General features: G+C 46.9%; 1 protein-coding gene across 3 annotated transcripts in view; it reads right to left on the reverse strand.

Moving 5' to 3' along the window:
* Window positions 1–13,372, reverse strand: part of CPPED1 (calcineurin like phosphoesterase domain containing 1) — a 131,741-nt gene that overhangs the window by 103,099 nt on the left and 15,270 nt on the right. For all 3 annotated transcript variants that reach the window (XM_004020780.5, XM_042240670.1, XM_042240669.2), the window contains exon 2: window positions 1,459–1,677. In XM_004020780.5, coding sequence (XP_004020829.1) covers window positions 1,459–1,677 — 219 coding nt within the window. The remainder of the gene's footprint in view (window positions 1–1,458; window positions 1,678–13,372) is intronic.

Here is a 13,372-nt window from a genome sequence, read left to right on the forward strand (position 1 = left end):
TGAATGCCCCCGAGCTTTCTTTAGACGACCTCAGCTTCTAAAGGCGCTAGACATCACAGCAAGACTTGGGGACTTCCCTGGAGGTCCAGTGGTTACGACTCTGTGCTTTTCACTGCAGGTGGCACAAGTTTAATCCCTGGCCAGGGAAATAAGATCCCACATGCTGCATGGGGTGACCAAAAAGAAAATAATAATAATAATAAATAAATAAATCATAGCAGGACTCAAAGAGTCTGGGTTTACAAGGTAACATTAGCCAAAAACAAACACCCACAGCAGCCGCAGCATTTTCTGCAATGGTCTTTGGGTCCACTCTGCTCAGTAAGCAGAGACCAGGACAAAGATGAGAGTGATCAGAGGTGGGCCTGCTCTGCCTCCCAGACGAGCAGGGGTGGTTTCCGCTTGCTTATTTATACATGCTCACTGGGTTTTCTCCTTGCCTGGAGAGAATGATGTCAGAGTAGGAAAGGGAAATTTAAAAAGGAGGAGAGTTCTGGAAGGGATCTGTTGTGTTCATATTCCTAGTATCTCACTTTTTCTTGAGGGGAACCATCCTGTTCTGACCACTTGGCTGCCATGGAGCTGTTCCCATACCCTGGCTTCATGGAGCTGTGTGAGCTGGATAGACACTGGTCTGGAACTTCGACTGGGCCATCAAGAACAAGGCACTTTCTTTCTGTTGTGGTTTCAGTTAGAAGGACATAAATCTAGAGCTTCAGGAACCACTACCTAGAGAGTGCCTGCAGGAGAATGAATTCAACTCAGAGGAAAGCAGGGCTGAGCGAAGAAGAGATGGAGTCCTGACGGCAACTTCTGAGCCCCTGGATCCAGCCATTCCTGAAGTCCAAATTTGCCCCTGGACTTCACAGTACCAGAAAGTAACAATCCCCTGGAGAAGGGCGAGGCAACCCACTCCAGTATTCTTGCCTGGAGAATCCCATGGACAGAGGAGCCTGGTAGGCCCCAGTCTATAGCGCTGCAAAGAGTTGGACACGACGGAAGCAACTTAGCACATGTGCAAGGTAACACAAACTTAAAAAAAAAAAAAAAAAAAATCCAGTCCAAGTTAGCTTGTCATCTGACACTGAAAAAGCAGGAACAAAGACCGGAGAAGTAAAAGCATAAGAAGGAGGGAAACGAAAGGAGAAGATTATGTTTATGGATGTGGGATCCGAAAGCAATTCGAGTCTGTCTCCTGTAAGTGAAGAAAGGTGACACGTGGGAATCTGTCCCATTTTTCATAGGAAGCACAGATAATCAGGACCGTGGCTCAACCTTATTACTGTGGTTAACCTTGCCATATTCTAAAACTAAAATGAGTGTGTATTTTCTGATGTTTGACGATCCTGCAACCATTAAGAGAAAGGAATGAGCCGTCACTGAGCAGAGATGTCTTTTAAGAGAGATCTTTTTTTTTAAGGGAAGGCGATAAGATCTCAGCGACAGCCCGAGTCTTACCTGGCATGGCGTGGACGAGGTCCCCGCACAGAACAAAGAATTTGGGCTTGGGGTTCAGTTTGTTGATGGCCTGGACTGCTTGCTCAGCCAGAAGGATCTCCTGTTCCCACTCATCACCACCGTTGTCACAGTCCCCAGTGGCCCAGGCCTTCATCAGTCCAAACTGGGGGTCTGCACCTTGGATGAAGTAGAACGGGCCTTTCCATTCCCTTTCCTTTTCTTAAAAAGAAAAAGAAAGAAAAAGAGAGAAGAAACATTATAAAATCTGTCAGGGAAAGCATCCAGGTTATTGTGCGAGTGGATACAATATTTTTCTTAAATTAAGTAGGTCATTTTAATAAGCTGCTGTTCAAACATACCATTTTCCTGTCATCAGCTAGAGGATTTTGATTTATACTAATTATGCCTGGGACCTGGTGATTCCCAAAAGCTGGGAGAAAAAAAAAAAAAAAACACACCACGTGGGCTATTAACAGTCACGCAACCAAGCTGTTTCTTTAAAAACGAGATGGCCAAGATGAAGCACAGAGGTATCACGGCATGCTGTATAGAGCATATTAATGTTCAATAGTTTTTTAATTACAATTTAAAATACTGCAAATTGAAAGTTGCCAGAAGTATTATGTTTAAATGACTAGGTGAAGTGCTGTCAAATCTTTTACACCAGGCTTAATGGCACAATTTGCGCTGTTTCAAGGGATGTGACAGAAATTTAATTACAAAGCTTGGAGTTCAGAAGCTCTGGCTATCTGGTTGGAAAGGCAGTGCCAAAAATGAAATCTTAGTCAATGTGGGGGGAAAAAAAAAGATGCTAACATTTCCAAGGCAGCGTGATGTGGGCATAGGTGAGGTGTGAGGCTGTGGGTCAGGGTGGGGGAACCAGAATCTTTCATTCTTTATGTTCTTGGAAAGCACTTATATCACCTGAAGGTAAGTTATCAGACTGCCCTGCCTACTGGTTTTGCCACAGCCTTGGGGGCCATAGGCCTCTATTCTAATCTGCCAGTAGTGTCTGCATTTGCAGAGCTAGAATGCCCATCAGTGGGCACAGAGATTTCAAACTGTGGTTTCAAACTTCTCTTTGGCCACAGAACACTTCCTTCAAACAAAATCACACGTGGCAGACCAATGTTGAAAACATGTGGCCTCCTCTGCCCAGATGGGCTCTGGGGACAGAGCAGCCTGAATACATTTACTCACTCATCAGCCTAGATTTGATCCTCAGCCCAGAGAGGTGACACGACCTGCTTGACGGCCACCAGCCATCAGCTGCAGGGACAGAACTACCCTGTGACCTTGAGACTGTCTTCTTCTTTTGAACAAATGACTGTATTTTGCAGGTGAGCTGCATAAATGGCATTTGCTCTGGAAGTCAAGAGGATACTAGAATCCAGAAAGCCCCCTGGCATCATTTCACATCTCTGTGTTCATCTCACCCATTTACTCGACATTTACTGAAAGCCCATTGTTTGCCAGGCCCTGTGTGACGTGCTGATGACACACTTAGATAGGTGAGGTCCTGGCTCTCTTGAGCTTAGTTCTCATGAGGAGTGAAGTGAAGTTGCTCAGTCATGTCCGACTCTTTGCGACCCTCTGGACTGTAGCCCACCAGGCTCCTCCATCCCTGGGATTCTCTAGGCAGGAATACTGGAGTGGGTTGCCATTTCCTTCTCCATGGGATCTTCCTGGGATCGAACCCAGGTCTCCTGCATTGCAGGCAGACACTTTAACCTCTGAGCCACCAGGGAAGCAGCAGCAAATAAGGACTTACACGGAAAGGGCAACCGGAGGGTGCCAAGGGTTCTGCAGAGGATTAAGGGGGAAGGTGGCGCAAGTAGCAAAGAATCCACCTGCCAATGCGGAGATGTAAGAGATAAGAGTTTGATCCCTGGGTTGGGAAGATCCCCTAGGGAAGGGCATGGCAACCCACTCCAGCATTCTTGCCTGGGAAATCCCATGGACAGAGGAGCCTGGCGGGCTACAGTTCACAGGGTCGCAAAGAGTTGGACACGACTGAATTGACTTAGCACAGCACACAATGGTTAATTTAAATTGGATGCACCAAGAAGTGGTGTCATTTAAGCTGAGATCCAGATGTCGCACACAAGCTTTTAAAAGTCCACGGTCACCCTCCCAACCCACCTTGCCTAGCTTACTATCATCTCAAGAGTGGATCTCAGGCTTTAGGTCTCCCTCCCTTTTCTTCCTTCTTTTCCAGAGCTTAAGAAGACAAGCATGTAAACAAACAAAATTACCTACACATACTTGCCAGAACAAATTGTATATGTGTGCTAATCTGCTGGTTCCTGACCTACAGCTCAGAATCCTAGCTGTTCAGTCAAATCACCACCAACCTGAACTCAAGTCTGAACAAGGACTATGAAATCCTGTTGCATGCATCCCATTACCAAGGACAGCAGCTCAGCACTACCACAAATTTGACTCACATTCATTGAGCCTTACTACTCGTGGCAGAATGAATCCAGAATGCTCCCAAAGACCCCTGAGTCCTGATATTCACATCCTGTGTGATCTCCTCCCCTTGACTGCAGGCTGCACCTGGACCTGCTTAGCGACTTGCCTCTAATAAGCAGAATACAGTTATGGGATGAGCCTCCAGAGACTGGATGCATATCCCGGGGTATGCTATGAAAACAACCTAAATGCTCCTCGATGGACAAACGGACAAAGAAAATGTGGTGGTGACACACAGGGGAATATTATTCAGCCCTTAAAAAGGAAACCCTGCCATTTGGGACAATATAGACGGACCTGGAGGACACTAAGCTAAATTCAAGAAGCCAGACACAGAAGGACAAACACTGCATGATCTCACTTGTATGTGGAATCCAAAATAGTCAAATTCATAGAAGCAGAAAGCAGGATGGTGGTTTCCAGGGGCTGGGGGTGAGGAAAACAGGGAGATAAGCTCCAACACTTTGGCCACCTGATGCAAAGAGCTGATTCACTGGAAAAGACCCCGATGCTGGGAAAGACTGAAGGCAACACGAGAAGGGGGCAGCGTCTCTGACTCAGTGGCCATGAGTTTGAGCAAACTCCAGGAGACAGTGAAAGACAGGGAAGCCTGGCGTGCTGCAGTTCATGGGGTCGCAAAGACACAGACATGACTTAGTGACCAAACAACAACAAAGTTTCAGTCATGCAAGATGAATAAGTTCTATCTTCTATACAGGAGGGTGCCTACAGCTAGCAATACTGTACTGGAGACTTAAAATTTGCTAAGAAGGTAGATCTTAAGTGTTATCATCACACACACGTAATAACAAAAACAACAAAATAAAGTGGGCAGGAAGAAACTTCAGGAGGAGATGCACGTTTATGATAGATGTCTATGGGAGTGATGGTTTCACGGGTGTAAAGTTATCCCCCAACTCTCGGAGCTGGACACACTGAATATGTACAGCCTTTCACATGTCTTCACACCTCAATGCAGTGGTTCTGAAAAGGAGCGAGATTAAGCAAAAACAAAACAAAAGGCCCCGACTTCCATCTTGCTTGCTTTCCCTCACTCGCTCTTGGAGCACATGTCCTGAAGGGAAAAGGCTCCAAGATGAGTAGCCCAAATGTGGCCAGGGACCGAGGGAGGCCTCTGGCCAACACCCTGTGAAGACCGGAGCCCTCCCCACGCAGCAACCTGAAAGGAACGGAAACTCGCCACGGACACGTGGTGCCCCTGGAAGAGGATTCGCCCTGGCGAGCTTCTGGATGAGCCCACACCCCAGGTGACACCTGACAGAGCCCTCCTGAGACCCTGCAGCAGAAGGACATGGCTAGGCTGCACCCAGATTTCTGATGGGAAATGGGAGATAATGTGACTTAGTTGCCTCAAACTGCCAAGCTCCTGGGGTGACTTGTTAACACACATCAGGACTTCCCTGGTGGTCCAGTGGTTAAGAATCCACCTGCCAAGGCAGGGGGTCCCTGGTCCAGGAAGACCCCACTTGCCACAGAGCAACTAAGCCCGTCTGCCACAACTATTGAGCCTGAGCTGCAGAGTCTGGGAACCGGAACTGCTGAGCCCACGTGCTGCAACTCCTGAAGCCTGTGCACCCTAGAGCTCTGCAACCAGAGAAGCCACCACAGTGAGAAGTCTGCGCACCACAACTAGAGAAAGCACCCACTCGCCGTATCTACAGAAGGCCTGAGAGCAGCAACGAAGACCCAGTGCAGCCAATAAGAAAAGTAATAAAACCAATTTAAAAAATATCTGTTACACAGACCAGATGTAGAGGGCCAGGAAGGAGTCAGCAACACTTCTTCACAAGCTGAAGGTTGGTGTCGTGAAAAAAACTGAGATTCTGACTTGTGTTTTAAAGTTCATTGTTGGCACTGTTCATTCATTTCACTTAAATAGTAACCTTTTTGTGCTGATGAATGCTTTTCACTGCTTTTCCTGTTTCTGAGGCAGTTTGCAAAGCGGTTTAAACAGGATAAATTAAACAGGGAGGGGGAAGATCGTCATCTGAAGGTTGGGGCATAAATCAATCTGCTACAACAGATAAAATTTATAAACAGTTTTCTACAGTAACATTTTAACAAACATAGTTTTCTATGACAAATAGTCATAGTCCTGGAAAGTCAGTAGTCTTTGGAGGTATTAAATCTTTCATTATTATTCGTTTAGTTAGTAAAAGCTTAGAATCTCAAATTTATGATGACAAGGCGCAAAATAAACAGATTTGATCTAAAATAAAGGACAGCTCACATGCCACTGTTCCATCTACCTTATCCTTCTAATAAAGGCAATCTGTTGATTCAGGGCTCTGCGTTCCCAGAAGCACCTGGAGCCTCTTAAAGTTCCTGCCACAGAAGTCTGTGTGGTCTTTGGTCTCGATTTTAATCAAAGCTGAATTAAAGATACTTGAGGCTAGTAAGGCTCAGTACTAGATGGAGGAATCTTTTGTACACTTATACCTTCCCTGCCCCCACAGAAGGGCAGATTTTATATTAGGAAAGCAAATTCTTAACATCTGCATTAAGTTATTTCACCAAAGTCAAGAGTTACCCCCAGGACAGGGCTCAGGTATTAGTTGACTGACATCTACAAGAGCCTGGGAAAGCTTACAACACCTCCCTTCCAGGGCAGAGCAAATGTCTGCCCCCCAACCCCACACACACCCAGAACAGACCAGCTTCTCTCTTTAGAATCCTGGAAAGCACTGTTCTGCCAGCTGAAACCGACGAAGTCTGGATACAGTGAGGTCTATCCCTAAAGCTCCCTGATACACAATCGGGGCATTTAAAAAACGCTTATGGGAGGCTTTCCTGGTGTTCCAGTTGTTAAGAATCCACCTGCCAATGCAGGAGACAGGAGTTCGACCCCTGGTCCAGGAAGATCCCACCGGCCTTGAGGCAACTAAGCCCAAGTGCCACCACTGCTGAAGCCCGTGTGTCCCAGAGCCAACAAGAGAAACCTCCACAGTGAGGAGCCGGGTTCACTGCAACTAGAGAAAGCCCACGTGCAGCACCAAAGGCCCAAAGCAAAGCAATTAAATTAAAAACACACACACACACACTTCAATTTTTAAAATTTTCCTAGTCCGAAAGGGCCTAAACATGCTCTGCAACAAGAGAAAACCTCCACAATGAGAAGCCGGTTCACTGCAACTAGAGAAAGCCCACGTGCAGCACCAAAGGCCCAACATAAATAAATAAATAAAACTTCATTAAAAAAAATTTTCCTAGTCCGAAAGAGCCTAAGTGTGAGACAGCCTGGTAAACGCCTGACAACCCAGACGAAGGAGCAGAAATACCTGGAAGCGGAGACTGAGGGAGAAGGTGAGGATGAGCAGAGAGCAGCTAGGAGATGCATGCTGCGCTTGGGCACAGGGGGCGGGGCTGAGCCTCCGCCTCAGTCCTCAAGGCCTGGTCCACGGACCAGCAACATCACCATCCCCCGGAGCTCGTGGGAAAGCCTGCCACCCCAGACCTAGAATCTGCGCTTTAACAACCCCCAGGTGATTTTATGCAGATCCAACTGTGAAAAGCACTCCTGTGCAACTAACCAAGGAACCGCTTGAATGTGTTTTATATCCAACAGAAAGAAATAGTTTCCCTAAATTGAAATAATGTCTTGGAGGGATTTTGTTGTTGCTGTTAGTGGTTACGGGTTTTGTTGCATATTTTCCTATTCCTTCTGACGTCCAGTTCAGGTTGTTCTCGTTCACTCGCTAAGTCATGTCGACCGTGACCCCATGGACTACAGCACTCCAGGCTCCTCTGTCCACCACTATCTCCTGGAGTTTGCTCAAATTCACGTCCGTTGAGTTGGTGATGCCATCTTATACCAACTCAGGTATTTGGTCCTAAACATTTCTCCGTCTTATCTATTACTATCTAATTATTTCTTCCTTTAAATCACCTTTCAAAACCAATTCAATATTCCTTATAAGAATTCTGGGCTTCCGTGGTGGGTCAGACAGTAAAGCGTCTGTCTGCAATGCTGGAGACCCGGCTTTGATCCCTGGGTTGGGAAGATCCCCTGGAGAAGGAAATGGCAACCCACTCCAGTACTCTTGCCTGGAAACTCCCATGAACAGAGGAGCCTGGTAGGCTACAGTCCATGGGGTTGCAAAGAGTCGGACACAACTGAGTGACTTTACTTACTTACTTATGAGAATTCCAAGATTCAAGATAAGAACTTAATTGGGGAATTCATTACTAATTAGTGAGATCTGACACTTCAGGCTTTCACACGACATCAATGCAGACAATGAAAACACCCGTTAGAACTGTGTGTGTGCTGCACAAATGTGTGTTTTTAAAAGCACAACAGACAGGGTACTTTCTTTGCCCAAATTTGATATAAGTATGCAGCCGGGAACTCTAATTGATGACTATGGTAAGATCAAACTTTGAGATAAACTAAGTACTTTAGAATGAATGGATTAAAGAATAAAATGAGTTGGTTAAGATCTCATTTCTGACCCTGATGGTACCAAAACAAGGCTGTAATCTTTTGAAACATTTGACACAAACCTCTGAATATTGCCTATACAGTAACGCATACATTCATTTAACTAAAACACTTATATCTGCTATGAATGTCTACACACTTCCCAGGTGGCGCTAGAGGTAAAGAACCTTCTATCAACGCAGGAGGCTTAAGAGATGTGGCTTCAATCCCTGGGTCAGGAAGATCCCCTGGAGGAGGGCACAGCAGCCCACTCCAGTATTCTTGCCTGGAGAATCCCATGGACAGAGGAGCCTAGCAGGGATCCATGGGTCACAAAAAGTCGGACATGACTGAGGGGACTCAGCACACACACATAAATGTCTACAGTGAATTTAATTTTTTCAATATTAACTTTTTAAATATTTATGCTTATTTATTTGGCTGTGCCAGGTCTTAGCTGTGACATGCGGCACCTTCAATTTTCATAGCAGCACTTGAGATCTTTAGTTGCCGCATGTGGGGTCTAGTTCCCTGATCAGGGATTGAACCCAGGCCCCCTGCATTGGTAGCAGAGTCTTAGCTACTGGACCACCAGGGAAGTCTCCTCAATATTAATTTTTCAAACAAATTCAAAGAGATAGGAGATTAGCTACCTACTGCTATATGACAAGGGCTTCCCAGGTGGCTCAGTGGTAAAGAATCTGCCTCCAATGCAGGAGCCACTGGAGACTCGGGTTCGATCCCTGGATCAGGAAGAGCCCCTGGAGGAGGAAATGGCAACCCACTCCAGTATTCTTGCCTGGGAAATCCCAAGGACAGAGGATCCTGGCGGGCTACAGTCCGTGGGGTCACAAAAGAGTCTGACACAACTCAGTGACTAAAATAACAACATCCTATGAAGGCTGAAGGCTTATCTCCTACAAGCCCATCTTTCCCCCCTAAAGAACTGGAGGTTGTGCTGGAGGGATTCCTAAGGGAGTTACTTCAAGCATCCTTCTCATTTAACCAAGTGGGGAATACTGAGGCCTGTCTAGAGAGCTTAATCATGGCTCAAGTTCAAGGTTACACAGTTTACGAGCAGTGGCTTCTACGGTTCAGAATCTCCGGGCTGGCCTGGAGAGGAGAGCGCCATGCATGAAAAAGATACAGTGTTCCCTGGGCTGCCTGCAAGCTGCCCACCTCCATAAAGACGTTTTTGTCTCCAAAGAGTTTCCTTTAAATGGCACATCTTGGTGAATTAGAAGTCAGTACACAAAGCCAATGCTGGCAAGGCCCAGAGCTCTTCCCCAGGAAGCTGCGAAGCACACAGACCCTGCCAACAGCAGAGGGCTGATTCAGGGTGACAGGCTGGGGCCCAGGACTTCTTCCTTCCGTAGGATGCTAACTGGTAATCTCCCCTGGAGATAACACACTCCAGGTCTCTGGAAGTGATCTGCCTAGCAGATGTGTTCTGTTTGGCCCATGTAGTGTTTATAAAATTCTGAATTTGTTGCCAATAGTTTAAGCGCATGAGTTTCATACATATACCTGGCTTCCTGGATTCTCATGGAAAATCTGGCCACAACAGGCCCAAATGGGCTGTGCCAATGAATGGCAGGGACTAAGAATAGTAACTGCTCCTTTACTGGGGTAAATGCTCTGGAATTCACCATAGTCCACACCTGGCCCCATTCACCACCTGGTCCCTGAAGCCATGTGGGATGAGAAGCCCTTATCTATGGTACCCTTTCATTTTGCTTAGAGGTACAGAAGAGGAGGCTCACGAACCTGCTCGAGACTAACAGAGGGTGAGGGGCAGAACCAGACCGATTATGCCACAGAGCCTTCACTTCAGTGCAGGTGATCGCAATGGTGAAATTACTCATCCGGCTAGGAGTGCTGAGCTCTGCTCAAATGACAAGCCAGAAACAGACAAGCTCCAAGCTACCAAGATAAACTGCCATAATTTAGAATGTTACCAGAGCCTACATCAAATTTTAAAATTGATTTAAAAATACTTCTTAAAGGATAAACACACCTTAGAGAGAAACCTGGTTAATCCATCAGACCTGATTCATCCATCGTACACAGAGTAACAATATTTGGCCAATTACAAATTTCTGCTAATAGAGGCTTTTTTTTTTTTTTTTTTTCAAAATCAAGGGAAAAAACTGATTCTGGGTGACACTAAAGCATGGTCAGGAAAGGCCTGCAAGCCTCCCTTGAGTGTTATTAAGTGCAAAGAGGCTCTACACAAAGAATCTTAAACACCTTTTAAAATTCACACAATTCCCTACCAAGAATCCTTCCTTTCTATGAGATTCTGTTTATGCGCCAGTATCCTGACTAAAAGACAGGTATTCAAAACGCAATCCTTCTTTACATTTTGCACATCAGTGTCACCAACCACGTCTTCTTGGATTTGTCTCTGCCAATATATTTCCTTTCGTTTTTATTACACTTTGGGGGCATATTTGTCAACTGTTAATGAAAGCTGTCCTTTTAATATACATACCAAGAATCAGAAATTTTATTGATCTTTTCATTCTTACCAGTTAATCAATTAGTAACCATAATAAACGCATCCCCCAAAAGCAAATGAATCATCCAACTAGGAAAAGGCCTACAGGAATCAGTCATGTCACTAATACCTGATACTCTAATAATTTGTTTTCACGGTGTGTTAAGCCTGCTATTTTATAGGCAACCCCAAATAATTAAAGATGGACTACAGTATGACAGATAGCTTTCTGAATTTACTTTATTTTTTCCATTTGTTTAATCTGGCTGCTCTTAGTGGTGGCACGCAGGGTCTTTTATTTGTGACATGTGAACTCTCAGTTGCAGGATGTGGGATCTAGTCCCGTGACCAGGGATTGAACCCAGGCCCCCTGCACTGGGAGTGTGGAGTCTTAGCCACTGGACCACCAGGGAAGTCCCCTGAATTTTCTTTTTATAAATGAAAGTCTCATATTCTAAATGTAGTGTGACTTTTGGAAGATAGAGTTAAAATCACAAGACAGTTGTTAAAAAACCTGAGAGCTTGGGCTTCCCTGGTGGTCCAGTGGTTGAGAATCTGTCTGCCAGGGCAGGGGTCATGGTTTCCATCCCTGGTTAAGGGAAGATTCCACATGGCGCAGAGCCACTAAGCCTGTGCGCTATGAGAGCAGCCACTGCAAAGCAGGGCCCACACACCGCCTCTACAGAGTCGCCCCCACTAGCTGCACCTAGAGAAGAGCCCTCGCAGCAATGCAGACCCAGCATGGTCAAAAATGAAAAATTATTAAAAAAGAAAAAGTCTGAGAGTGGGCGGTCTGCTTCACAAGGTTCCTATCAGTATAACACATCACTGCATTATCAGAATATTTAAGAATTCAATGCTGTGACTCCTGTTAACTGACTCAAAATAATACATAAAAATTGGGACTACAGGCACCACATCTCTCCAGTGGACTAGAAAGAGAATTAACTCAGCATTAACTGACAGTGCCACCACTGCAGGCCAGGTCTTCATCCTTCCCACCCGGGGGACAGCTCCACCACGACAGCTCTGTGCAGGACTCCCCGCTCTGTGCCACCTCAGCCAGCCCCCACCACCAGACTCTTCCTAAAATGCTCACCCTGATCACCACACTCCCTCGCTAAAGGGCCACCGCCTTCCAATCTCCATGAGAGACAGTCCGCATTTGCTTTTCCTTTCCAGCATACTGTCAGCACGCGTCGCATGGTTCCTGGCAGGTGGGAAGCATTCAGTAAACATTTGGTGAAAGGATAAATGAAGATGTCAGTGGATCCTCGCTCCTGCTGGCACCTGGAGCTAAAACGCTGCCTGAAACTCTTCCAGCTGCACTGATTACTGTTCCCATTAGACCAGTGGCTCTAAACCAGGGATGATTTCCATCCGTCACACTGGGAGGGGGATAGTGCTTCTGGCATCCAGTGGACAGCGGCCAGGGATGGTGCTGAACATCCCACATTTCAAGGGCAGCCCCACAAAAAGAAGGATCCAGCCCCTATCGAGGCTGAGACCGAAGAGCCCTGCACAAGACATGCCGAAGGCTCCCACCACGGGGATCCATATCAGCTCCTCAAGCGCAGTGCCTTCCTGCCCCTTCCTCCAGGGGCTGCGCTCCCTTCCACCAGCTCTTCCTGCTGGGATGCCATCTGTCCCTCCGGGCCCGGCTCACACGCTGATTCCCCTCCCCTGCAAGTGGATGCAGCTCTGCCCCCTCCCCTCATTCAGCTAGTCTGTTCTGAGGACAGGTGCCCCGCAAGTCACCTGCATTCAACGGTGGACAAGGCTGCAGGTCCCATTCCTAAAGACCCTACAGAACGGTGGTGAGACAGACAAGGAGCAGGTCAGCCACCAAGCTCACCACACACTGTGCTCCTTGGGACTGCAGAAGTAAGCAGGGTGAACACGGATGGAGTGACTGGTGGGTGGGAGAGCTCTGCAGTGCATGGAACAGCAAGGCAACATGGAAGATGAGATCTGAGGATGAGACAGCGTCAGGCGGGGGACAGGGGGATGCGCCCCAGGCACAGCACACAGCAAAAACCAGACCCCGAGACAAGGGGCAAATGTGAATATAGGGCAGAAGATAAGACCCATCATACCCAGACATAAGGGCTTGTGGAAGGGCTTCAAGACCTTGGACCACTTTGGGATTTCATCTCCCAAAGTCCTAATCTGGTCCCAGCACAGCCCAGACTCAGAGGCTTGAGTGGCAGAATTAAGTCCCATTTCCCCCCTTTACCAACTCTGTGACATGATGCAAGTGCCTAACCTCTCAGGGCCTCAGTTTCCTTATCGGTAAGGGAAGAATAGGGCTTCCCAGGTGGCTCAGTGGTAAAGAATTCACCTGCCACGCAGGAGACACAGGTTCGATTCCTGATTCAGGAAGATCCCCTAGAGAACTAAACGGCAACCCACTTCAGTGTTCTTGCCTGGAGAATCCCATGGACAGAGGAGCTTGGCGGGCTACAGTCCATGGGGTCGCAAAGAGTCGGGCACAACTT

This window comes from Ovis aries, chromosome 24 (genome assembly GCF_016772045.2).
Source record: "Ovis aries strain OAR_USU_Benz2616 breed Rambouillet chromosome 24, ARS-UI_Ramb_v3.0, whole genome shotgun sequence".
Lineage (NCBI taxonomy): Eukaryota > Metazoa > Chordata > Mammalia > Artiodactyla > Bovidae > Ovis > Ovis aries.